General features: G+C 38.2%; 1 protein-coding gene and 3 non-coding genes across 5 annotated transcripts; 3 read left to right on the top strand and 1 right to left on the bottom strand.

The window, feature by feature from the left end:
* Window positions 1-1,820: 1,820 nt before the first annotated feature.
* On the top strand, window positions 1,821-22,732 carry hdlbpa (high density lipoprotein binding protein a). Of its 2 annotated transcripts, none has more exon segments than NM_201474.1 (28): window positions 1,821-1,882; window positions 3,041-3,112; window positions 5,074-5,188; window positions 5,267-5,433; window positions 5,518-5,733; window positions 7,072-7,278; window positions 7,384-7,599; window positions 7,776-7,982; window positions 8,164-8,271; window positions 8,727-8,831; window positions 8,954-9,032; window positions 9,120-9,259; window positions 9,569-9,673; window positions 10,961-11,074; window positions 11,432-11,518; window positions 11,597-11,728; window positions 13,617-13,835; window positions 14,040-14,261; window positions 14,351-14,569; window positions 14,668-14,809; window positions 18,018-18,157; window positions 18,240-18,344; window positions 18,483-18,617; window positions 18,743-18,886; window positions 18,991-19,170; window positions 19,557-19,673; window positions 20,312-20,452; window positions 21,520-22,732. In NM_201474.1, coding segments are annotated over 25 exon segments (3,627 nt in total). In that variant the 5' UTR covers window positions 1,821-1,882; window positions 3,041-3,112; window positions 5,074-5,112; the 3' UTR covers window positions 20,357-20,452; window positions 21,520-22,732.
* Window positions 22,733-25,238: 2,506 nt separating this feature from the next.
* On the bottom strand, window positions 25,239-25,312 carry trnai-aau (transfer RNA isoleucine (anticodon AAU)). The gene has a single exon. It is a non-coding gene; the product is annotated as a tRNA-Ile (tRNA).
* A 548-nt stretch (window positions 25,313-25,860) lies between these two features.
* Window positions 25,861-25,932, top strand: trnap-ugg (transfer RNA proline (anticodon UGG)). Its single transcript has one exon. It is a non-coding gene; the product is annotated as a tRNA-Pro (tRNA).
* Window positions 25,933-27,571: 1,639 nt separating this feature from the next.
* Window positions 27,572-27,643, top strand: trnag-ucc (transfer RNA glycine (anticodon UCC)). Its single transcript has one exon. It is a non-coding gene; the product is annotated as a tRNA-Gly (tRNA).
* Window positions 27,644-27,903: the final 260 nt, after the last annotated feature.

The following is a 27,903-nucleotide window of genomic DNA, read 5'->3' as shown; positions in this document are numbered from 1 at the left end:
CAATCTGTCAAACTGTAACACCACCAGATCGCCGACTATTCCAATTTGGTACCCTTGGTGAAATGGGAGATTTGCATCCTGGATTTGCAGCCCACAAATCTGCATCAACTGTGTGATGCTATCATGTCGATATGGACCAATTTTCCAGCACCTTGTTGAATCTATGCTATGAAGGGTTAAGGGAGTTCTGAAAGAAAAAATGGGTCTAACCTGTAATTAGTAAGGTGTATGTAATAAAGTGTACATGTTAGTCCATTTTGATCTGAGTGTTTGTGAGATATTTTTCAAAAGATATTACTATAAAATTGCAATTTCTTTCTGTTGTGATTTCTATTGGTTTATGTTGTGCGCTCCTGCGTTTGTCCACACACATGGCTAACCGCAACTCACTGCAGCTCTGCACAAGATGTTTGGCTAGAAAAACTGAAATGGTCGTGCCCAACTGAGTCTGGCTTCTCTCAAGTTTTTTTTTTTCACTTTTGCCAATTGGTGAAGTTTTTTTTCTTTCTCCGCTGTCGCCGCTAACTTGCATGGTTTGGGTTCAGTAGAGCTACACATCGATGGATTTGCTCTTCAGTGTTTAGGCCCTCTATAGTGATTATAAAACCACACTGAACTGAGCTAAACTGAACTTAAACACTAAATACTGAACTACGCTGTTCCAATTTACTATGATCTCATATGTGAAGCTGCTTTGACACAATCTACATTGTAAAAGCACTATATAAATAAAGGTGAATTGGATTTAAATAATGTTCCTATAGGCTCTAGCTCCAAATGAGCCTTCAAATTGACTTGGTAGAAAAAGGGTATGATTTTATTTGACTGAAAGAAGAAAAGTCATATACACAGAGATACCTATAGAGGGTGACTACTCACACTATGCTATCCAAACTGTGCACAAGTGCTTTTCCAGGTTCGTTTGACAAGTGTGAGCGCTCCAAATCAGGCCCAGGCGCTGTTGGAGAGGTGTGCCACAGCGTGGTTCGGATGGGCTTTGGTGTGGTACACTTGTAGTGTGAGTGCAAAGTGCATCAGTGGCTGAAACTGAAGATGCAACGTTATTTATTAATATTTTTTATTTTCAATGACCCTGAATTGTTTCCTAGAGACGCAAACACCTCACTGCACGTCAGCTGCACCTTCAGCAAACCTCCTAATACCTAGCTGCAGCATGATGACTTTCAAGAACATTTACGAGTGTCAGAAGTAGTGGATCTGTTCAGCAAAACATTTAACTGCGTGTCACTGCATACAAAATGACTAAATATAATAAAAAACGACATAACTAAAAGCATTTAAGAAAACTGTACCTAGAGTATGTCGTAATTCATGAGCTAATTTTCATTTTTGATGAACTAACCTGAACCATTGGCTGATTCATAACACACAAAATACAATCTTTATTAACCATATACAGCTGATGATGTAACATGCAGAATCTGAATCTTTGGTGAACAGATTCAAAAGATTAGAGTAAAATGGGCGAAAAGTCAACCCCCCACTAGTTTGTTTCATTTACCCTACAATGTGTTGTAACGTAGTACATGTGATTTTTTTTATTTTATTAAAGGTCAGTATGGGTTGTCTTGACAAAAAAATCTATTTTTTTTGACGAATGAATTACTGACTGATTCATAATACACTAACTTATCGCTACCTACTGCTGATGTAACCTGTAGAAACAATGAATCAAAATCCCAACCACTACATTTCTGATCCTGAGAGCAATGCATGATCTGTACTGGGAATATGACGTGAGGGAATGTGATTGGAGGAGGCTTGAGCTATATATCTCAAAGGCTGCTGCTCCTCCCTTTCGCCAGTGGAGTTTCACTACAAGCTTCTGCACCATACAGGGCAGACGGGAACACAAACACAAGTAAGTCACGCTTCATTTCGCAAATCAGCCTGCATTATATGTTTGCAAGTCTCTATTCTTGACTTCTGATTTACGCACGTCGACCTGAATGATCTGTCGTGAAAAATGTGGTCTGGCTCGCCTCCATGTCAATTTCTCCTCACTGTTTCACCCTTTGCTCTAGTCTAATGCCTACGTGGACTTGGTGTGGACAGTCTCTGATGCTGATCTTTTGTAAACATTCACATTTGGCCATCAGAAAAGAACCTGCTTTTAGTGTACACTTCTCGGGCGTTGTCATTCTCGAAACGTTTTGTTGATAAAGGATAAATAAGAGTAAAGTTTTACCTAATCCAGAGTGTGTTAGCGCTCGCGCTAGCTGGTGTACGTGTCACTATCGCGCACGCGCAGCTCAAAGTTTATTGGAGTTGGTGTCTAGCCAGGACAAGTTTTTCATCTCCGCAAAACCAGAAAACTGACGTATGTTTTTATCGCACACATTGTTAATTCGATTAACTGCACCCTTGATAACCTATCACGTGTTTAATATGTTTTGAATTCGAATTCTTGTGCCTTTAAGTGTTAACAGAGAAACCCGTCTTTCCTAGCCCGTTAGCCGTTAGCATGGCGTGTCATGAGTTGACGTAGCGCGCATGTATACAGATTATTTTACGTACCAGACTCGTTTTTATTCTTAATCGCAAATCATTTATTTGATCTACTATATGCTGACTTTATTCCCGGGTTCCATGTGTGTGTTATTCCGAGAGAAAATGTTAATCCGCCATATTTAAATGTGACATACACCGGAATGGCCACGTTAGCAAAACGCAGGAGGGCCATTTCAACACTTAAAGACATGAGTATTTGTTTAATTGTGCCTATTTTAAAGCATTTATACAGATTTATCGTCTACTGTATACGTTAGATCTTTTTAAGGACGTTTGTGATTTAATATTTGATAAGGTTAACCATGTAACGTTAACTGGCTAAATTGGTATTTGACGTTAGTTCCTATTTCCAACGTGAGTTAATTGCCATTTGCGTGTATTTAAATAAATCACGCACTGTCATAGGACATTCAAGCAACTCTTGCCACGTAACTCTGTCAAACTAAAGTGGTTTTGCATCATCTGTGACAGTGTGTTTTTCTTCTCTTATTTACTGTTTTGTTTTTAGGCAAAAGCTGGCAGGCTGACACGAACGGGCAGCTTTACAGGACGGATTATCTGGTAACTGACCATTTAGCTGGTAAGATTGACCACCGCCTTTGTTTCTTCTAGATTAATTTGCTGACAAGGCCCAATGTTTGCTTAGAACCACAAGATCCTTGTTTGTCTTGTGTTTGTAGCCATGGGTCACAAGTTGTTCGCCTTGGTCATTATGTTCAATTCACATCTTATGAGTGATCATATGATTTAATGTGTTATATAAAACTAGTCATTTGAGCATCTGAAAGATTTTTTCTGTTGGGTTTGTCATGAACGACCTCCAGTGGAGTGCTTTTGATCTGCTTTGAGAAGCTGTATGTATGCGTCTAGATTGTTTAGCCTCTGGGTTCGAGTCTTTAGGAGGGTTGTAGAGGAAGAGGCCCTGGGAGGGGTGTGCAGAAAGGCACATTAAAACAGCCTTTTTACTGTGCAGAGAGGTTTGGAGTTTGATTTGGGGCAGTTTGTCAGAGCGAACTGGAAGGAATGTTGTATAACTTAATACCAAAATGATTAGCCAATTATCTCAAGGGTCCATCTATCGATGACAGTCTTTCGTATTGCTCTGTTCTGCACACCATTTTCCCATCCTACGTATTACTCTTTGAGAGCCATGTGTGTCTGACATTGGAATTTATACAGCAAATAAATGGTCTTTCAGAACTCAAGGCTGCATGGCTGTAACAGTAGCCTCAGCTTTTATTTTTTTGTCTTAGTTTTCTCGTAGTTCTGTGTAGGGAGTAGACCAGCAGTCTGCCAACTAGATATTTCACTTGAGGTGTGGCATGCATGTTTTCAATTAAATGCTGGTGTGCTTTGTGGAACTTTATTTCGTGAAGTAGAAAATTATTCTTTTAGACACTCTACATACTGCACAAGGGTGAAGCAAATGAGGGTTAGTGGGGAAATCCTCTTAGCTTTAGAAGCTCGTTCATCTAACTCCATGGCTTAGAATTAGGCCTTGGCCAAGGTAACAGACGGACAACTTTGACCTTCCGCAAAATGGATCAGTTCTTAAACGGCACTTGGTGCTCCTACAGATAGTATTCACTTTATATTGGTTTAAACAAACTAAATGTTTTGTTGAATAATTGTCAAGTTATCTGAAATACAGTGCATGCATAGCTTTGGTAGTGCAATGAAATATAAATAACCGATTGAGGCAGCTTGTAAGACATTTTTTACTTTTTTCAAAAATTCACAAGCAGATGCCTACAATGTCAACATCACTGATCATTTTTATCTGTAAAAGTGCTGTAATATTCATTCATTCTAGGCCGGTGGCTGAAATGGCTGTAAAAAGGATACCCTTAGAGCTACACGATTCTGGCAAAAATTAGATTAACGTTTTTTTGTTTTGTTTTTTTTTTTTGCATTAAAATCAAGATCACGATTTTCTCATGATTCTGTAGAAGTAAAATAAAGTTTAGTATGAGTTAGCTATTATTATTATTCCCAAAATATGGTAAAAACAATAATAATATTAGGCATATGTGTAGGTCTACTATTGGTTAAAATGCAAAAATTTTATTTAGACTTTGAATTGTGGGCTTCAACAGATTTAAAAAAATGTCCTGGTTGTTAATTCCCAGTAAAATGATGACATCAGAATACAACTATTCATAATACCAAAGTTGAATTAATCATGTTTGACGCACATTATTAGACCTTTTTTTCTGGCATAGTTCACAAGTGAGAAGATGCAAGTAATTTTAGTAAAAAATCAAATTATAGCATTTCATTAAACACTGAGTTAATAAAAAAACTACAGGGATGAATAATTCACGATAAGATTAAGAACAGGTGTAGAAAATAGGTTGAATACTTGAATAATTCAGACTTTAATCTGTTATCATGAAAGTTTACACTCCACCGATGTTGATAAGGCTTTGTGTCTTAACTTGTTATGGTGTATTTTTTTTTATGGTTGTAACTTTACAAATATGCCGAACGTTGTTCCTGAATACTGTTGTGTAGTAGTCACCTGTGCTCCTTCTCTCATAGTGGCACACTCGGACTCCGTGTAAACGTGGGATTTCGACCATGAGCTCAGTCGCGGTACTTACGCAAGAAAGCTTTAACGAGCATCGCAGTGGCTTACTGCCAGAGCAGGTCAAAGGTGAGTGGTGGTTGTGACTGTTTAGATTTGGAAGTAACAATTATCTGGCAAAATAAATGACGAATATCTCTTCATTAGCTGCTGCAGGAGGAGACCCTAGCAGTGTGGAAGATGATGACAGCCTTCCCACCTACAAGGATGCCTTTCCTCCTCTGCCTGAAAAGCCTTTGCCAGAGGGGGTGCAGGAAACTGAAAATGCCTGGACGACTAAGATTAAACCTCTGAAGTCCTCAATCATCACCCAGGTTTGATGATCAAGCTACTTGTGTCACTGTCCTACATTAGATTAAACATTGCTGATTGACCATTTTCTACTTTGATAAATACAGGTTTTCCATGTGCCTCTGGAAGAGCGCAAGTACAAGGACATGAACCAGTTTGGAGAAGGAGATCAGGCAAAAGTTTGTCTTGACATCATGCACAAGACTGGAGCCCACCTGGAACTCTCCATGGCCAAGGATCAAGGCCTCTCCATAATGGTCTCTGGGAAATATGACGCCGTCATGAAAGCCCGCAAAGAGATTGTGTCGCGACTGCAGACTCAGGTAATGTGCAAAATTTCCATTGTGTGCTAAGATTTATATGCATGTATAGTACGATGGTTGCATAACTAGGGTTGGGCGGTATGACATCTTGTATTAAGATATAGGTTATCTCATTATAAGGATGTATTTCACGATAAAGTTCCATCTCTGTAAATTCAGTCAATCAGTAGTTTTTATATACTGACCACATGTAAGACGTCTTTTTTTACATTTTAAAGTGTATACTCAGTAATTTACAAATTTTTATGTGGTCATATTTCTCATTTTTTAAAAACTTTTCTTAAATGAGTAATTCCATGACAAAGTTAAAAAGATTGCCAAATAAAAGCCATTATGTAAGCATTATGTTTTCAAAATGGCAACCTTTTCACGATGCTGTTATTCGTTTATCTAAATTTGTCACGGTACGGTGAGGGTAAAAAGGAGCGAGGACTCAGGTGCAGCAAATAATGGGTGTTTATTAATAATAAAATAGAAATAAAAGGCAAAACTAAACTACCCCGAGGGGGAAAACATTAACAAAACACACAAACAAACTTGGCTGACAAGACTGGAGCAGGAACACAGGGCGAGTGTAGACGACAAACTGGCACAGAACAGAAGACATGAGGATATTTTAAGCAGGAGCAAATTAACACACAACAGGTGAACATAACTAATAATGGGTTAACAAGTGGGGTGGGACTAGACAATAGACGGGAGAGCGCATGACAGAGACAAGACATGCGCTCACATAAAACAGAGAACTCATTAACCGCATGTTCATGACAACACTGAAGCACACAATTAAAGCACGTGACCACCATGTAAACACAGAGCCACGTGCTTTGACAACAGACGCAAGACACGAGCACACGATGAATGAAAACACTCACCGTGCGCTCACACACACAGCGTGCATGTTTTATCCCATGATAAATGAAACGCCATGCTGCAGACAGACGAAAACACAAACACGAGTACAAGAGTGCCCGTGTCCGAGGCACGCAGAGCCCGCGCGGCCGCATCAAGCAGGAGCCCGCACGCTCTGCGCACACCCACGACGGTGCGCGCTCACACAGACATACACAATGACAGAAACGGGACAAAACGGGGCTAGTGTCCGGATTCCACCACCAAAACAAGAATTCACAAACCCAGAGTGGCAGAACCCTGACACTTTATTCTGTGACTGCACAAAATAAATGATGGACCACAATATCAAAATGGTAGACTATGTAGTTTATACATTGTCCTTTCTTGCCAATAATGGAAAAATCTTTATGTCGTTATATTTCAAATCCCTAAATATAACATCTTTATATTGTAAAATTAATAACATTAATTTCTCTTTCATAGGCTTCAGCTACTGTGGCCATCCCCAAAGAACATCATCGCTTTGTCATTGGCAAGAGTGGGGAGAAGCTGCAGGAGCTCGAGCTAAAGACTGCCACCAAGATCCAGATCCCTAGACCCGACGACCCCAGTAACCAGATCAAGATCTCTGGAACCAAGGAAGGCTTAGAGAAGGCCAAGCATGAGATCCTGCTCATCTCTGCTGAGCAGGTCTTGAACTTTGTTCTAGTTTATTCTAATCTCCACTTTTCTTTGCTAATCATAGTTCCGCAACACTCAGCCTTGAAAAATGATGGTTTCAATAATTAATTGCAGGATAAACGTGCTGTGGAAAGGATGAACATTGATAAGGTGTTCCACCCCTTCATCACTGGAGCTCATGGCAAGCTGGTGGGGGATTTGATGCAGGAGACCGGTGCCCGCATTAATGTTCCTCCACCCAGTGTGAATAAAACTGAAATTGTCATCACTGGGGAGAAAGAGCAGGTGGCCCTGGCCATGGTCAAGATCAAGAAGCTTTATGAGGAGAAGGTGCGCTAAGACAGAATAATCAATGGACTTTCATTGGCTTCTACAAATGCACATTTTTCTTCTGAAATTCACTGAACTGAATAATCTTTGATAGACCTAAAAGTTAATGGAGAATGTTTAAAATTTATCTTTTTTTTTTTCGTCTTTTTTTTTTTTTTTTTTTTTTTTTTTTTTAGAAAAAGAATGCAACCACTATTGCAGTGGAGGTGAAGAAATCTCAGCATAAGTACGTGATTGGGCCTAAGGGTAACACCCTGCAGGAGATCCTGGAGAGGACCGGCGTCTCGGTCGAGATCCCACCCCTCGACAGCAGCTCAGAGACAGTAATCCTGCGTGGGGAGCCAGCCCGGCTGGGCCAGGCACTCACTGAAGTGTATGCCAAGGTAAACAAGCCTGTTTTCCTCCCCCCTTCATGTTTCAATACTGGAATTCTTTCCCTCAAGCAATTTTTCTTTCAAGCACTCTTGTGCTGCTTTTTTTTTTAATTTAGGAAATGCATTGATGGCATTATTGCAGAAACTTCATCAGTTTGACTAACCTTTGACCCTTACTTTCTCTGTACAGGCCAACAGCTACACTGTGTCCTCAGTCTCTGCTCCCTCTTGGCTTCATCGTTTCATCATTGGCAAGAAAGGACAGAATCTGGCTAAGATCACACAGCAAATGCCCAAGGCGAGTCAACTTTCCATTAATCATGTTGGAGTGCTTGGTTTCTCCATTGTCTTGTATGCGTAGATGAGACTTTGGTCACAAACGTTTGTTGAAAATGAAGTGCATGTCAATGTGACCGTATAAAGGTCAGTAATTGCGTCAGGCAGTACAGGTTGTTGTGACATGTGAATAGTTTCAGCGAAAATAATGCAGTGCATGTAAAATCACCTAAAGCTACATTAAATACTTTAAAGAACGCTTAAATCATGCTTGCTTGGCCTGAAACTAAATTTAGTATGTTGAACCTGTTATTTTTTATTTAAATAATGATTCGTATGAATTACATTTACAAAGTCTTAAACATTAGGAAATTGGTTAAATTAACTTTTGTAAATATAAGAGAAAATGGTAAATATTTAGGTAATCTAATCCATTAAAATGAGGCCTTTAATCAATTTCTATGTATTTGTTCACAGGTGCACATTGAGTTCACCGAGGGAGAGGACAAGATCACGCTGGAGGGTCCCACCAAAGATGTACAGATTGTACAGGGCCAAATTGAAGTCATTGTTACGGATTTGGTAGGACTTTTAACCTCCCTTTTGGATGACAAATGCAGGCCTTCACTTGCCTTGTTATATTTAGACTTGTATTGACCTCATTGCATCCTAAACAAATAATTTATTTTTGTATTTTTATTTAGGTTAGCAGAATGGACTACACAGAGATTAGTGTAGACCCAAAGTTCCACAGACACTTGATCGGGAAAGGCGGTGCAAACAGTTAGTATAAAGCAATTTTTGATGTTTATAGCAGATGTTTTGTAAACCTTTAAGTCGATTATGTTTTTTTTTCTTTACCTCATCAAGTTAACCGCATAAAGGAACTGCACAAAGTGTCAGTCCGCATTCCACCTGACAACGAGAAGAGTAACCTGATCCGTATTGAGGGAGACCCCCAGGGTGTGCAGGAGGCCAAGAAGGAGCTGCTGGAGCTTGCGTCACGCATGGCAAGTCTGACATATTTGAAATTGAATAAAGAAGGCTCTGTTTAACATTCTGTCTTCACAATGTTCTTTTGGATGGAGTTTAGCACTTGATGTGCATGTAATGTTTGTGTTTTGTCTTAGACAATTTACTTGGCTTCTGTACGCAGTGAACATGTTTGTGTAATTCTTAAAGTGGAGTCAGGTGCATGTCAGTAGAGGAGAAAAACATCCGTAGGCACTTCAGCCTCTGAGTGTGAAGTCCTTTGGGTGTGCAGGAGTTGCCTGGCAACTCTTGACTGAACGTCTCTAAGAATGTCATGATTTCAACAGGAGAACGAGCGTACAAAGGACATGATCATTGAACAGCGTTTTCATCGAGCCATCATAGGACAGAAAGGGGAGAAAATCAAGGAAATTCGGGATAAGTTCCCAGAGGTAAATGTGTTAAGATGCTTGGTATAATTTCTTAAGTTGACTTATGTAACCCTTTACACATGTTCGTCACTGGTTAATAAGATTTCATGTGTGAATAGGAAAGTAGGATCAATTGGTCATATCTGGCAATTTTCTAGATTGAGCTGTTGTAAGAACCAAAAGGTGTCTCATCCAGGGCTGCGTTTCTGAAATCGTTAGCTAACCAAGGTCACAAGTTCCGTTGTTGCATAGTCCATTGATTTTTGGAGTCAATCAAATCAGTCCTTCCAACGAGCATTTACAATTTTGTATGCTTACAACTACACCTCTAGTGCTGTAGTTAGAAGCATAGTTCCTGGTTGTGTTCTGTTCCCCATTATCCCCGGGATGCTCAATTTAATTTGGAACATTCAAACATTTATACCTGGAATGGTTAAAAAGAACACCTTAAAGTGATCTCTCTTGGGTGTAATTTGCTTTCAAAGTATTTAGTTCAGTTTTAGCAATCTTTATTTTGACAATTGTTCCCTTCATAGTTCACTTTAAAAACCATTTAAGCCATTTTTAACACCGCCGTGGCTTATGACAAAAGCTATAGGTGACCTACTATCTCAAACTGTATATGTATCTATATATGTATATGTATATATCTGTATATATATATATATATGTGTGTGTGAATAGTAGGAATGTATCTGTACTGTAAGCCAAGTGCTTTTTATATAGAATATTCTCAATTATATTTGTAAAGACAACATTTATGTAGGTCCTATGTGCTGTTTACATATATTTCAATTAATATGGAAAACGAGTGCATATTTTTACCAAAACTAATATTGGATTTTTTTAAAATGCGAGTGCATATAAAACAATAATTTGCGCAAAAAATTTGATTTTTCTCTAAAGTTGTTGTTACTCCACCCTGTTTAGTGTCATTATGGACGTTTTACATTTATAACTAACATGGTTCAAACAATGAATCTGTGATGGCAACTACAGTTTTGGGAAACACTAGTCACTACATTGTTCATTTTTCCAAATAATGCATTGTACAATGATAGTTCAGATGCGAGTTATGTTGTTTGGGAAATGCACCCTAGGTTGAAAAATCAAAATAGCCACACAGTTTGCAGTATTTTGGCATTAACGTGTGAAATTATTTGTGAATAACAAAAAGCAGAACTTTGTTGCATGTGCAAACAACGGTTTATTTACTGTAAAATATTTCTGGTAATTTATTTATATAACTGTGAAAAGTGCTTTTTCAATGCAATAAAGAAATGACACTTGTTTCCTCTTGCTGTTTAGGTCATCATCAACTTCCCTGACCCGGCGCAGAAAAGTGACATTGTACAACTGCGTGGGCCTCGCACTGAGGTGGAAAAATGCTCGAAGTTTATGCAGAAAATGGTGGCTGAAATGGTATGCACAGATTTCTAATGTTGTGTTCTTGTATTCTGCTAATGTAATGAGTTAGAAATTCTGGAAAGCCTAAGAGTTATTTGTTTATTGCTCATCTACCATATAAAATGCCTAGAAAACCCTTGTCAGTGCGATTACTTGTAAACAAGGGACCTTACTCGCTTGTTAAACAACTATAGCTATATTTGTGTCCATACCAATGATTAGATGCAGAAAAATATAGTTTAATTTAGACCAAGGACAATTTTAAGACTATATGGATATTAGTACACTGATGAAACTATTTAGTGTAATTGGAAAACTACACTTTTACCAAGCATTTCTAAGAACGCTCTACTTTGTACTGTTCTTTTCCAGGTTGAGAATAGCTTTTCTGTTTCAGTCCCCATTTTCAAGCAATTCCACAAAAACATAATTGGCAAAGGAGGAGCAAATATAAAGAAGGTAAGTGTTTACTCTTTAGATTAATTCATTCATTCATTCTCAAATCTTTTTTACTAATTCTTATGATTTCTTTGTCAGATCCGTGAAGAGACTAACACTAAGATTGATTTGCCTGCGGAAAACAGCAACTCTGAAATGATTGTCATCACTGGGAAGAAGGCAAACTGTGAGGCAGCAAAAAACAGGATCTTGGCCATTCAGAAAGAATTGGTGAGGCTGTTTTAACATTGTATTTCAACTCATGAATGTTTCTTGAATTTAAATGTGTTGTTTTTTTATTTTATTTTTTTGCTTGCTTGGTTAGGGTGGCTGATAATAGATCGTTCCATCCCTAAATGTGTTTCATCTAATTTTTAAGGGGCTTTTCATGTTTTAAATATATTGGGAAAATTACACATTCAATTATAAATTAAACTATTAGGAGATTTTATGAATTCTTCATGTGTATTTTACACTGGTTAAATAAAATGACTTAAACCTCTAAAAAGTACAAATCTCTTAAGCTGAAATGCTTAACATTTTAACTTTTGCCCAATAGAAAGTATTTCAGCCTATGAAGAACAAACTAATGCCTCCATAGTAATGAATTTTTGGTTTTGGCTTCAGAAACTGCATTTTGAGGCCAAAGTCTATTTTATACCCCTATGCCCACGCCTTATCCTTTGCACTTGAAACCAAGTCTGAAGGGGTAAGGTTGAAAATGTTTGCCTGAGAAATGGGACACCACTGCTATACACCTGCACACATCATATGCCGTCACTAGCTTATACGTCACACAGGATGTCACCAGAGTATTTTCAGAAGCCACAAGCACATTTACCAAATTAGTTGCTCACTAAGTTGTTTTGATCTATTTGGATTAAAGCTGTTCGTTTTCATCTCAAGAGTATGAGCCTCCTGGTTTCTTCAGGCAGCCCTGTTAGTGCTGGCAGATCATGTATCAAGAAGCACAAAACTTTACTGTGTATTTACGCAATGCTCATATTCATGGATGTAACCACAAAAAATAACATTACACCAGACGTGATGTGTAAATCTAATTTCCTGCCACCAGTTGTTTCTGACAGACTGAACCTATTCTGTTAAGTCAGCGGGTAACATTAACAGAATATTAAATGTTTTTTAGGAGTAATGGGAAAGTGGTTATCATAAGGAACTAAAGTTAGTGAAATTGAGTTTGTATTTATCCTGGAAGATCATGACCATTACATAACGAATGTTATGAATTAGATTCTTTTGCCTTTTCTTTTATTGCTTGGTTTTTGCTGCCATGTAGCTGGTGTATGCAGATAAATTTCTTATATCTCTTCTTTTGTAGCGTGGTCATGAGAAATATTTTGCCCTTCTCTTTGTCCCAATTATCTTTTGCTGTAGATGTAGGGGATAATTGGAACGACTAAGGCAGGGGTGTCCAAACACTGTCCTGGAGGCCGGGAGTCCTGCTTAGTTTAGCTCCAACTTCCTTCAACATGCCTGCCTTGAAGTTTCTAGTATACCTAGAAAGGGCATGATTAGCTGGTTCAGGCACATTTAATTGGGGTTTGAACTAAAATATGCAGGACATCAGCCCTTCAGGACTGAGTTTGGACACCCCTGGAGTAAGGGGTAGATTTTGAATTGAGCCTTAATGTCAACCCACAAGTGTTCAGTCGGGTTGAGGTCAGAGGGTTGAGCTGGCCACTCCCTGTTTTGCGACTCGTGTAATTAGGCCCGTCTTGTGGCATTTTTTCTTCGTAATAGGATCACATAGTCTCCTCAGAAATTTTGATTGTATTAATCAAACTGATCCATGATATTTGGTAAACGATGAAAAATTCCACTGTCACTGTATGAGAAAGCCAGTTACTCAGAACAAGCCCCACATGACAACAGCAGAGTTATTTATTTTTTATATTACACTAAGTTCACAGGTAAATCATTTCCAATGCATAAGTATTGTTTGCTAAGAGTAGTTCAAGGGGTTACTGATTGTAATGTTTTTAGATACAACTGTATGGTCAAATAGATGAGATATGAGAATTTTTTTTTAAAAACATAGCACAATCCAATTATATGATATTGATAGAAAGGAACTTATTTACTGTTTTTATCTGTGCAGGCTAATATTACAGAGGTAGAGGTGTCCATCCCCTCAAAACTGCACAACTCTCTAATTGGATCCAAAGGGCGTTTCGTGCGTTCCATTATGGAGGAGTGTGGCGGTGTGCACATCCATTTCCCAACAGAGGGCTCTGGCATCGATGCAGTGACAATCAGAGGCCCAGCGGAGGAGGTGGAGAAAGCCAAGAAACAGCTGCTGTCCCTGGCAGAAGAGAAGGTATGTTTGAAGAGATGGGTTTCCTGTAGAACTTGAAGCTTAATGCCGGTAAGGCTGATGTTATGCTTGGAATGTTGTCTGGGCTCAGTGTTTAATACAAGTATTCAAACTGCTTTTAAAACAAGTTCACTAAAAGTTAGTACACTAAAAAGTTTAATCTGTTTTTGAACTGTACGTTGACTTTTTGTATTTCGTTGGTACTAGCAAACGAAAAGCCACACTGTTGAGCTTCGTGCCAAACCTGAATACCATAAGTTCCTTATTGGAAAAGGAGGTGGAAATATCCGGAAGGTGCGGGACAGCACAGGTGCTAGGATCATCTTTCCCACTGCTGAAGATAAGGATCATGAGCTGATCACAGTCATCGGTACAGAGGAAGCTGTCGCAGAAGCACAAAAGGAGCTGGAGGCACTTATTAAGAGCTTGGTTAGTGGTTTTGATGAAGGAATATCTGAATATCTTCTAAATGGGATATGTTTGGTCTAATTATTCTTAAATGCTATTTCTATCATCAGGATAACATTGTAGAGGATTTCATGATTGTGGATCCCAAGCATCATCGGTTTTTCGTGGCACGTCGTGGGCAAGTCCTGAGGGACATTGCTGATGAGTACGGTGGTGTTATTGTCAGTTTTCCTCGAACTGCTGCACAGAGCGACAAGGTAACCCTAAAGGGAGCCAAAGACTGTGTGGAGGCTGCAAAGAAACGCATGCTGGAGATGATCGAGGATTTGGTAAATACATGTGTAACAATATGCAGTTATAACTCTGAAAACTGCACATTTTGTGCTGATGTAAGAAGCGTGTGTTGACTATTTTTCTCAATCTGCAGGATGCTCAAGTGACCATGGAGTGTGTGATCCCTCAGAAGTTCCACCGCTCCATAATGGGACCCAAGGGCTCTCGCATACAACAAATCACGAAAGACCACAATGTGCAGATCAAGTTTCCAGACCGAGAAGAACAGCAGCAAGGTAATTGCCACAGTGGCGATCAATAATTAATCGACCACATAATGAAAAATTTTATGTTTTTTGATCATTTGATTAAACTCTCTCGTATAGTAGTCCAGGATTTTAAAGCTAAAACTTAAATGGCGCATCAGCAATTGCTTTTACAATTTACAAAGGTAGTCATTTTTCAATACTACGTTTGTTAGCACTATTAAAACAAAACGTAGTAATGCTGTATCAACTAGACGAGCAGAGGAAATGTTAAATGTTACACAAGTCAGTTTTTTTTAGATGTGTCTTTGCTGTCATCTTGCATTCATGTCTGTACTCATTGCACTGAAGAATCTCATCTGTTTATTTATAGAGCACAATTAAAAACAACTTGATTGACCAATGTGCTGTACAATGATCTACAGGAACAGACAAAAAACATCAAGCCGTACACCATAGTGAAAAGAGTTTAAAATGTTGTGAAAATATTTTTAACTTTAATTTAAAAATATGTAACATAGGTGCAGTTCTGATGTAGATTGGTAGCATGTTCCAAAGTTTAGATGTAGCTATGGCAAAACCATGATCAGCCCAAGATTTTAATTTTGACTTAGGAACAATCAACAACTTCTGGTTGGCAGAGCATGTACCTTAGTCTGAACAAGCCTACAAGCTCTTTTTCGACGATATGTGGATAACCGATCAGAGTGGTAGAAAGGAGCAAGGTTATGTAAAGCGTTAAATACAAGCAGAAACACTTTAAAATCTGTCCTAGAGTGTACTTTGAGCCAGTGTAAAGGCACATGTGATGTTCATATTTACGACTGACTGTCGTAATATTGAAGCACTGCTTATACCCAGATACAGAGAATCGCAATCAATTCTAGAAGAAATAAAAATATGATTTGCAGATTCAAATTACTTAAATGGCTATGAAACCAAACCCCTTTTTCGTTTCAAGTTTTTCAAAAATATTATTTTCAAAGAAAGCTCCAAGATTAGCATGGAGTGCTATGAATAAATGGAGGAGTGGGTGTGGCTGGCAGAGCAGGGAAAAAAGAAGGAAGCGAACAACTGTTGTTAATTGGGTCACAATATGAGACAAACTGTGAGGAGACCCATGATTTTATATTTACTTACTGTTTATTTATTTGCTTTTTAACTTTGTAATTTAATGTCCTGCTACAATTGTTATTCATCATTTTATATACACATAACCACAAATTGTTATCATAAAGATAATGGTGTTTATATAAACACTATTAATGAGGAGGAGTTCTCGCCTTCTCAATTTCGAGGTATGAATGGAGACACAGTGGATAGCAGTGCAGCAGGGGCCTCATGTACGAAGACTTGCGTGGAAATCTTACTAAAACATTGCGTACGCACGAAGCTGTAAATGTGCGTACGCAGAAAAAAATTCAGATGTATGAAACACTGCGTACGCCGAATCTCACGCATATTCTTTTGTACATCTGAATGAACGTGAAACTGAGCGCAACATGCACGAGCACAAAACCCCTCCCTGCCTCCTCCCCCGTATGAATATGCTAATGACTGTGCTAATGGCAAAACCCAACGAAAAAGCAACGGCAAAATCAAGCAAAAAGAGAAACTTTGAACAGAATGTGAAATGGAGGTGCTGCTTTCGGAGGTAGACCGGAGAAAAGCGGTGTTATTTGCAAGTTTGTTCTCCGGAATTAACAACAAAAGAAAAAAATAGAGTGGGAGTTTAGCTGATACGGTTAACACAGTTGGGTCTGAACATCGCACTGAGTGCATTTAAAAAAGAAATAGTGTGGTTTATAACTGAAAAATGTTGCAATACCCTAAGCGGTCTCAGTGGCGCACCTCATAAGAAGCATGAGATCATGTACAGACAAATTCGAGCGTAAACTCGGCTCGAATCCAGCGTCTGATAAATTCTTCTTTTTTCCCCCGCTACATATCAGATTTTGCCCACTATTTATCAAGAGAAAGACAAGTAGGAATCATCAATAAGTTTGTGCATCATATTTTATTTGCACATTTATTGAATGGAAATGTTTCTGATTCACGCATGCAAATTCATCTTCAGATAGTGTCTTTATAGCAATGTGTGTGCGGTAGATTGCTCAGATTACATTGCGACTGCTGCAGTTTGCGCTTTAATGTTTAGCTGGTCAACTGTATGGTATGGAAATCTTACATACCTACTATATGAACCCGTCTCATACAGCTGCCATTGCAAGGATCAGACACTTTGTAGAGAAGAATTTAACACAACTGCCTCTAGGAGTCGCCAATGGAAATAAAACAGACACGCACAAAAAATGTGCGTACGCCTGCCAGAAAGCTGCCGTGAACCTGCACACATTCCCACGTTCAGTTCATTGTTAGTAAATCCAAACGTGAGCGATTTTGAGCGTGAAACCTGGCGTACGCAAAGTTTTTGTGCGTACGCAGCGTTGATACATGAGGCCCCAGGTCTCTTGCCCTGTTGATTTTAACCATTAACCCTGCCAGTAATCTGAAGGATTTTAAATATGGTCTACACAGCAGCATGGATATAGGTGATATGTCTGCCTTTTATCAGTTAAGTTTGTTAACATTCAAAGTCTGTCATTTTCTCCAATTCTCATACAGCTCTCTCGACAAAAATGCTTGCTGCAAACCAACAACTTTGCTGTATCGGCCCTGACAGAATCATGGGGAAAAACATGCAACAAACTCAGTGGATCATAGAAACAAACACATACAAACAGCGCCATGCACGGACTTTCTTGCTTTCTGAAAGCACAAACACTCATGAATAATTAAGAAGCAGGCTCTTCTCATAGGATAAGAAAACTCTGCTATGAATATTAATAAGAAACTGATGTATCATCACTCCACTAGCGGATTCGTGCTGTCACCGATTTTGATCTGGGTTTATAGGGGCGGTAAGATGTAGTTAGCTGACAAAGGCACAATTATCCAGTTTTTTCCACAATTAAAACTGACAGGTGCTATTGTCTTAACTGATGCTTAACACACAGAAATCTGTTGATTTAAAAAGTACTCCAGGGCGTCCTGAACCTTTACTCTAACCCACCGCATACAAGTGTGGCATATGTATTATGTTCCCCTTCCTTTTTTTTTTACTGCATAGGCTTATCTCCACATTCAGTGCCCTCTTTGACTGTCTTTTTCTGCAGCACATGCAAAAAGAACCAAATGCCTACTTTTGATGTGCCTTTTTCTTTTTTTAATCCATCAGCTGATGCTTCAGTTCAGGAGAATGGGGAGGCAAATGGAGAGGTAAAGGAGCCAGTTGACCCTACAGCCCCAAAGAAGTGTGACGTCATTGTGCTCTCTGGCCGCAAAGAGAGATGTGAAGCTGCTGTTGAGGCGCTAAAGGTGCGAATGCCTTCATTGTCCTCTGTAGTTCTGTTTTGAGGTTGGCTGTTTTGTCTCATGTGGCTTTTTTTTGTCTATTTAGGCCTTGGTTCCTGTGACTATTGCAGTAGAAGTGCCTTTTGAGCTTCATCGCTACATCATTGGTCAAAAAGGAAGCGGAATCCGCAAGATGATGGATGAGTTTGAGGTTGGTGTCTCACTGCTAAGTTTTAATCCATTTTGCTGTATTTATGAGAGGCTAAAGCTGCGTATTTAATGTTTTTATTGGATTTTAGAGATTTCTTTCTCTTGGTGTTTCATTCCTGGCAAATATGCTTTCCTCCAGGTTAATATTCAAGTGCCTGCTCATGAGTTACAGTCTGACATTATCTCCATTACCGGCCTGGCCTCTCACCTTGACCGCGCCAAGGAGGGTCTTCTTGAGCGTGTCAAAGAGCTACAGGCCGAACAGGAGGATCGGGTAAGATTGGTATTTTAATTACAGATGAAACGTTCTTCAAATTATTTTCAGTCAATTCATGAAAGTTTAAAACCATTATTATGGTTTAAAGAATGTGTGTATATAAAAATGTGTTCTGCCTGCAGGCTCTCAGGAGCTTCAAGCTGACCATCACTGTGGAACCCAAGTATCACCCCAAGATTATTGGACGGAAGGGTGCCATAATCTCCCACATCCGCCATGATCATGAAGTAAACATTCAGTTTCCAGAGAAAAATGATGAGAACCAGGTAAAAGGCTAGAACTTGCACAAAATTGAAAGAGTATTTGAAAACCAAAAATTTTTTTATAAGCTTTTTTTTTTTTTTTTTTTTTTTTTGGATTGGTGTTATAGGATCAGATTACCATCACTGGCTATGAGCAGAATGCTATTGCAGCACGTGATGCTATTCAGGCTATAGTGGATGAACTGGAGGAAATGATTTCTGAGGACATCACCCTGGACAGCAGAGTCCATGCTCGCATAATAGGGGCACGTGGCAAGGGAATTCGCAAGATCATGGATGAATTTAAGGTGAGATGATAGAGGTCTTGCATTACCAAGAAGAATTATTTCCTTCCACCCTAATATTTTTAAGTTATTTGTAAGTGCATATATTATAGATATCCACTTCTCTACATAGTTTAACCCTAGTCAAACACATCTGAATAGGCTAATCAATGTCTTTTGATAACTAGGAAGCTAATGACAGGTGAGTTTTATCAAGGTTTGATCTGAACTCAACAAGAAAATCGTGCTGGAGTATGGCATGGTATTATACATTTATATTTGGGTATTTTGAGGTTATTTGGTTAAGGTTATGAGGTTAAATTCATACATATTCTGAGGACTTTTTTTGTTTTACACTTAAAAAAAAAAAAAAAAAAAACGTTCTGTATGTTTTGTTTTGCCTTTTCCAGGTTGATGTTCGGTTCCCTCAATCTGGAGCTGCGGATCCCAATTTAGTGACTGTGACTGGCCGTCCAGAGCATGTCGATGAAGCCATTGATCACCTTCTGAACCTAGAGGAGGAATATGTAAGTTTATGCTGTACATTGGTCAAATGTGTTAATTTGGGAACTGCTAGGGTTGGGTGATGAAAAATAATTTTAGTGATTGAAGCAAATGCTGCAGTTATGCACATCTTGTCAGGAAGTGCCATGGTTTTGTAATTAGTAGTAAATATCTATCAGATGGACAAAGCGCTCTCTCACATGGAAATTACAAGTATGCTGTAGAAGAAACCCATTTATTCAGCAACTGCCATGATATTTCCTGGAAGATTTAACTGCTTTCGTTTATTACAATGTTGCGGAACCATAATACAAGAGTTATTCAAACTTTAAACTGTATTTATGAAGTGAGTTTGGAGTAAACGTGTTATGTTGTATTTTTCTATATAGATAATGTAATGTTAGCAGCCATAGCTGTGGTTTGAGAAGCTACACAAAAAGCTGACATTATCTTTTATTTCATTATTGCACAATTTGTCTTTGATTTTTTTGAATGTAACATTTTATAGTTTGGTAACTATAGCTCCACGTAGTAAAGGCTGCTACATTTAAAAGCATGTGCTGAGAAGATACTATAGTTACTGGCTGAACTGACAAAAAAAATTCAAACCGGTCTTATTTCCCAGCCCTAGAAAATGCTAAACGAATGTCTATCTTTATAGATGGCAGACGTCGTTGAAAATGAAGCCAAAATGGCCTATATGAAGCCTTCTGGTTCCAGTGCCTCAAGCATGGAAGAACCCCGTGGTCCATCCAAGGGCTTTGTTGTGCGGGAGGCTCCTTGGGCTACTGGCAACGAAAAGGTAAACTAATGTTTTGAGTGTCAATTATTTATTGTGAAATTAAAAAGCAGGTTAGTGACTTTTAAATGGGTTTCCCATGGGTCATGGGGTTTCTGGGATATCAATGAGTTTTAAATGATCTATACCAGACATTGATGGTCAATGGTTATTTTTTTTGTCCAACTCATGGAAAAACAGGGACTTTTGTTTGTCATCTTTAAATTTTATGTTATCAAAATGTGTTTTTCCTCTACCAAACATGTTTCATTCTTGTTTTCATGGTTAGACTGTGTTTCAGCTCCATTTGATTGCTTTTAAACTCATCAGCTGGCACTCACTTAGGTCAAATGCAGATAATGAATATTATCTGATGTAAATTTATCTTAGTAAATTTTTACATTAACAAATGAATAATATATTAATAGACAAACAACCAAATGATAAGTTTGTAAAACTATGGAGCAATCAGATATGGGAGAGGGAGTACAAACAAGAACAATTCTTACATGTTATTTTAAAAATCTGAGGTAAATCATTGGTTTTATAATAGCTAATAGTCACGCAAAACCACATTCAAGCTTGAAGCATAAACATTAAGCTAAAAACATTTTTACATTATATTATTAATATAGAAGCACAGCAGAAACGTCTTTCCCCAGTCATTAGATGCCATGAAAATTCCAATTTTTAGAGTCTCTGAAAGTCAAGGAAAGTGATGTTTGGCTTAATCAAGTTAGCATCTTTGGATTAAAACATACACGACTGCATAAAAGACATGGAAATTAAGCAGAATTTCCATCCAATGAGTCTGAGAACAAAATGGTCACTTCCACACACATTTATCACATGATCTCTTTTAACCAAATCCCATGATATTTTTAATTTTATCATTCGGTTATGCGCATATTTTTTTTATGTGTTTTTTTAAAATGGATGTGCATCGTGGGGTTTTTAATCAACTGTTTAATCCGCATATCTAAAAATCGCATAAAAATAGTTGGATGAAAACATAGCTATTGCTTAAAGTTAACCTGAGATGTTAGTAGAATTCTAACTAATAGTGGTGTTTAATCTGTTTCTGTTTTTAGGCTCCAGATATGAGCAGTTCTGAGGAATTCCCCAGTTTTGGTGCACCTGTGGCTGCTGCTGCGAGAGCATCTCCGTGGGGACCCAAACGTTTTTGAAATGAGTCTCCATCAGTGGTTTTATTCTAACCTCCTGGTTTTCTCCCCTATTATTACCCTCATTTTGACCCATTTGGATGTGGACCGACCACTTAATCTGACCCCAATATATCAGCACAGTTCCTCCGTTTAAATTAATTCTACTAATAAGGGTCCTGATGGTTCTCTGTGACCCTTTTAAAACAAAACAGGTGGTAAACACTTTCCTCTTTATGAGAGTGGCCTATATCAAATTGGCCTAAATTACTATGAAATGAGGCAACCTGTTTGCATTTTTAGAGAGAATCAAAAGTCAAAGGAAAACAAAAGTACGCCTGACTATGCTTCAGGTCTGTAACAATCCAGGTTTAAGTGATTTTTGATATGACTTCATTACAAAAAAAGAACATTATTTCATTACAAAGGTTATTTTTTTGGGTTTATTAAGCTGCTCTGTCTCATAGTTGCCTTTGCAATGGGGTTGGGGAAAATATACTGTATACCTCTGAAAGATGTTGCTTCTGGTTGAAGTCAGATTCATTCATAGGAAATGGGTAACCAGCTGTACTTTTGCCTCGTTCCCTAGGGTAGCCATTTTGTTGCCGTCATTTCACTTGTGTCTGTCCCAATCCCTTGTTTCCTGACTATGGGAAGTGGTTCCGTGCAGCCTTTACAACTCTCCGACCTACAAGAGGGACTCTCACTACAGAAGTATTTTCAAACTGCCATTAGCTTTGGAAGTCCCAGGGAGTTAGTCACTCGGGCAGCAGAAGTCCTAAGGTTCCCAAAGTCTCTAAAGTGTACACTAAATGCTTCTTCTTCATTTTGTTTTTGATATTCAGAAACCATGTTTATTAAAGATGACAATATTTGGAAGAATAGGAAAAGAATAGGAAAAAATACCATTTTGTGCCAATGAAATGTCAAGTAATGTCATGTGTTACTCATTCTTGCTATTGGGTCAGTGTCCAGCCCCTTTTTGTCTTCCAGTTGCTATGCAGGTTGGTCTGAAACCATAGCAGTGGCCCTCTTAAATAGCCTTATAAGAATTATGCAAAAACGACAAAGGAAACGATTACGGATAACACTGGAAATAAACTGTCCAAAAAGCAAAATAAAAATTGAAAATGTATCTGGACTTCTTGTGAGACTGATTTCTTGTGCAGTGACCAATGAGAATCTTTGGGTTTGGGATGAGGCCAAATTGGCCATGTAGAAGGACCCATCTGGCCTTCCAGTCACAGCCTTTTGTGTCAAATATTTGAAATTAGGTTTTGCTGTCTAAAAATGCAAATTCTGAATTTGTATTACTCAAATGGTTTGATTTTGAGTTTATAATTACTTTGCCACTAATATTTACAGTACATGTAGAGGAACAGGCAAAAAATACAAATAAATAAGTGCATGGATTACTTTCTATTTGCGGTGAGAGTGTAAATGTGCACATAACAAAAGTGGTCTGTCCACTAGCACTGCACAATATTGGAAAAATCTGACATTGTGTTTTGTTGTTCTGCAATATAACTTACTTCACCAGATGAATTGAATGGCTCCAATCGGAAATATTTAATTTATTTAGATTGATCCATATTATCAAGTGTTTTTCTATGCAGTATGTTTGCATAAATGTAATAAATGATAAGCATACTGTGTATCTGACAAGTATTCATAGTGCTCCACTTTTTCCACTTTTTTTTATGTTAGTCTTTTTCCAAAATGGATTAAATTAATTTATTTCCTCAATTTAACACACAATGCCCCATAATGACAATATGAAAAAAAGATTTTTTGAAATTTTTGAAAAACCTTAGAAATTACATGTACAGAAGTATTCACAGCCTTTGTCGTGAAGCTCTAAATTGAGCTCAGGTACATTCTGTTACCACTGACCATTCTGCAGCTTGATTGGAGTTCACCTGTGGTAAATTCAGTTAATTGGACATGATTTGAAAAGGCATACAACTGTCTATATAAGTTCCCAGGGTTGACAGTACATGTTAAAGCACAAGCCAAGCATAAAGACAAAGGAATTGTCTCGAGGCACAAGGAAGGGAAAAGTTACAGAAAACTTTCTGCTGCTCTTAAAAATTCCAGTGAGCACAGTGGCCTCCATCATCCATAAGTGGAACCATGTTGGGAACCACCAGGACTCTTCCTAGAGCTGGCCGACCATCTAAGCTGAGTGATCAGGGAGAAGGGCCTTAGTCAGGGAGATGATCAATAACCGTAATAAGCGTTCTTCTGAGGAGAGAGGAGAACCTTACAGAAGAACAACCATCTGTGCAGCAATCCACCAATCAGGCCTGTATGGTAGAGGGGCCAGACGGAAGCCACTCACCACCTGGAATTTGCCAAAAGGCATCTGAAGGACTCTCAGACCATAAGAAACAAAATTCTCTGGTCTGATGAGACTAAAATTCTGCTCGCATCAAATTCAAAGCTCTGATGTTTGCTTACAAAGCGACCTCTGGCTTTGCTCCTTATCTGCTCTCACTTCTGCAGATTTATAGGCCCTCCAGAAATTTGCGTTCTGTGAATGAACGTCGCCTCGTGGTTCCATCCCTAAGAGAAATCACTTTCCCGAACTCTCACATTCAATCTGCCCAGTTGGTGGAATGAACTCCCTAACTGCATCAGAACGGCAGAGTCACTTGCTGTCTTTAAGAAATGACTAAAAACTCAACTATTTAGTCTTCACTTTCCTTCCTAATCTGCAATTGCCTCTCTGGCTATACCACTAAATGTACTAAAAAAACAACACTTCTCTAATGCTTTGCTTCTTAGACTTTACACAAATGAAACTTGCCTACAGCATTTGTTGCTCTTATAGTTGTGTAAATTGCTTCCTTGTCCTCATTTGTAAGTTGCTTTGGATAAAAGCGTCTGCTAAATGACTAAATGCAAAATTGAACTCTTTGGAGTGAATGCTAGGTGTTACATTTGGAGAAAACCAGGCACCGCTCATGACCAGGCTAATACCATCCCTACAGTGAAACATGTTGGTGGCAGCATCATGCTGTGGGGATATTTTTCAGTAGCAGGAACTGGAAGACTACTCAGGATAGAGGGAAAGATGAATGCAGCAACGTACAGAGACATCCTGAATGAAAACCTGCTTTAGAGTGCTCTTGACCTCAAACTGTGGCGACGGTTCATCTTCCAGAAGGACAATGACCCAAAGCACACCACCAAAATATCAACGGAGTGGCATCACAACTCGGTGAATGTTTTTGAGTGGCCCAGCCAAAGCCCAGACCTAAATCCTATTGAACATCTCAGGAGAGATCTAAAAATGGCTGTAAACCGTCACTTCCCTTTTAACCTGACAGAGCTTGAGAGGTACTGCAAAGAGGAATGGGCAAAAATTCCCAAAGACAGGTGTGCCAAGCTTGTGGCATCATATTCCATTATTATTATTGTAGAATATTAAACATAATATGTATATTGAATATTATAGCTCAACAGCTTTAGTACATGTAAGATTCAAAACAAGTTTCATTTGTCTCAGTACAAGATTAAAATTAAAATTTAACGTTACATTAAAAAAAAAGGTTTATACTATTGCTGCCTTCAGTGAATAATCACCTCGGTTCTACAAATGCTTTGTTTTCTACACGTAAGAAAAACATCATGAAAAACATTCATGGCCAGTACGGGGATCGAACCCGCGACCTTGGCGTTATTAGCACCACGCTCTAACCAACTGAGCTAACCGGCCTCGATATTGAATAAGAAAATAAGCCATCAAGACCCAGTATATAGTTGTACGGTTGTTAGCTGACAATATTGTGGTGAATTTTATACTATTGTGGTTTTATATTTTAACAACTATATGACATATCTACGTCAATGTGGGCAGCTAGAGCGTAGATGTAAACCAAATCGGATTCAAAGCATCTGTAACGTTACAAGGCTAACAGTTAGCTTTACCTTGCATACAAAGTAAAAAATTAATGCAAACTGGGCGGCGCGTTTGCCGCAGTTTTCGAACGTAACTCTTCAGAATTCTGTTCAATCGCGTGTTAAAATGTTCAACACGAGCGTAACGTAACATTCCAGAAAAGCGAGCTTGCGACGCAGTGGTTTGCGTTTGGTGTGAACGCGGCGATGCTTTAAAAAGTCCATTCTGTTTTCTGTCATATATAGACTATAAACGACAGCTATAGCGTATGTTTGTTTTGCGACCCAGATCAAAATTATTTGCTGTTCAATAATCATGCTTCTCAATATGAGAGTCATAAAGGCGTGCATGCACATCATAAGTATGGCTCGTTGGTCTAGGGGTATGATTCTCGCTTTGGGTGCGAGAGGTCCCGGGTTCAAATCCCGGACGAGCCCGCCTTTTATTTAAAAAAAATAAATTGAATTCAGTGTAAAGTTACATTGTTGTTTCTGGTAAATGAAATAATATGATTTTGATTCATTTAATTAATTACTTTTAAAAATATTGCAATTTATTCCTTGAAACAATTCAACAAGTACATGTGCAATACAAATAAAAATCTATTGTAGTTTAAAACAATTTTCATGTTCTAGTTTAAATGACACCCTGGGCAAACCACCCCATACACCCCCACCCTCTAAATTGTTAGATTTTTTATATAAATAACAATTTCTTTATATTTATTCTAAATAAATACAATTATTATTATTATTATTATTATTAAACAATTATTATTCTAAATAAATAACAGAAATCAATTCTAAATGTAACTGAAAAACAATGTAACAACTGGAGAGATATGCTAGGATCACTGAAGAAATCTTTTGCTTGAACATTAGTTAGTTAATAAACTTTAGTTTTGTTGACTTGCAGAACTTGCTGAGGGCCCAAACCTCTGCACAAAAGGCTGTTACTTCGGTTTCATGGTGCATGCAAACAACTGGGATTCACAAAGGAGTGCGTGTGGCGCACGGGAATGGTTTCCTGCCAGCATGCGTTAGTTTGCTTTCACCAGCGTTTTTTCAGTTGCACATAGAGAATGCGGGCAAAACATGCCAACTATAAACAGCCCCAATGTCATTATTCTGGCATTGCCACTCTAAGTTAATACACTTGCATAAAGTAAACCGTATCCCAATGCTTTTACTAGGGGATATTTTTTTTTTGCACCTTCTCCGCGATCCTCTGGGCGATCGGCCATATTGCCCATGCTGCGACTGGGAGAGAGGCAGTGAATCAGCTCCATTAGTGGCTGCATTTTATTTATTTATTTATTGAAATATTAGGAATTTACATTAGTACATTTAATTTAATAATGTCAACAGCAAAACCATATTGGGGTGGTCAGAGTTTACTCAGGTGTGGTTCTAAGCCTAAAAACAAAACAGGACAAGCTTTATGAAAACAGCAGTGACATTTTAACCTTTCTCTACTTCTAATGTTACAACGCCTCTGTGTCCTCGCCCCTTTGATGCGCACTTACTGTGGTGTAAACCGAAGGGTTTATGACATCATTAACGTGGATGTGCTTATTTGTAGTCTCTCAACTCATTTTTGGGATCATATTGAAAATCCTCTATATAACATGTATATTGAATACATTAATAGACAAAGATTCACAGAGTGAAGAAAACCAGAGACCAATCTCACTTCTAACAATTGATTATAAGCCATCACTTTGGCATTTGCAAATAGATTAAGCTTATATATGTATCAACTATTAGAACACTTTTTTTTAATTCCCCAGTTAATTCTTGAAGTCATTGGGTGTAGAAATGTTGTACACTATGCTGTGTATAACTTTTTTTTAATTATTTAGATTTTTATTTATATTAGCTTATTTTTTTACCATTGTTATATTAGTCTTTTTATGTTTCATCTTTTATATTTTGTTGTATATTAGTGCCTGATGGTTTATGTACGTTAATAAACAGTAGTCACTCAACCTTTGTTGCTGTAGGCTTTGCTAAGCTAATTCTGCAGAAGGGGGAGGAGAAGGAGTTTTAACATGCAATGCCCTTCCCCACCACACATGCGTTGGTGGTATAGTGGTTAGCATAGCTGCCTTCCAAGCAGTTGACCCGGGTTCGATTCCCGGCCAACGCAGCAGACACTTTTCCATTTATTTATTTTTTCATTATAGCAGTAAGCAACATTTGTGTTTTAAAAGAAATATATATTTTTAACAAAAACATGATAAAAGGCGAAACAGAGAACTCTCACCAATTCCAGAAGCACTTATCTTATTGTTGGTTTGTTTTTGGTTGTATATTTATTGTAAAACCACCATTTATTTTTGTTTTTGCTATTAGTTATTCAGACAGTATTTCCACAAGTCTATTTTTTTTATAATCTACAACGAGTCT

This window comes from Danio rerio, chromosome 6 (genome assembly GCF_049306965.1).
Source record: "Danio rerio strain Tuebingen ecotype United States chromosome 6, GRCz12tu, whole genome shotgun sequence".
Taxonomy (NCBI): Eukaryota; Metazoa; Chordata; class Actinopteri; order Cypriniformes; family Danionidae; genus Danio; species Danio rerio.
This window is presented reverse-complemented; position numbering and strand designations above follow the sequence as displayed.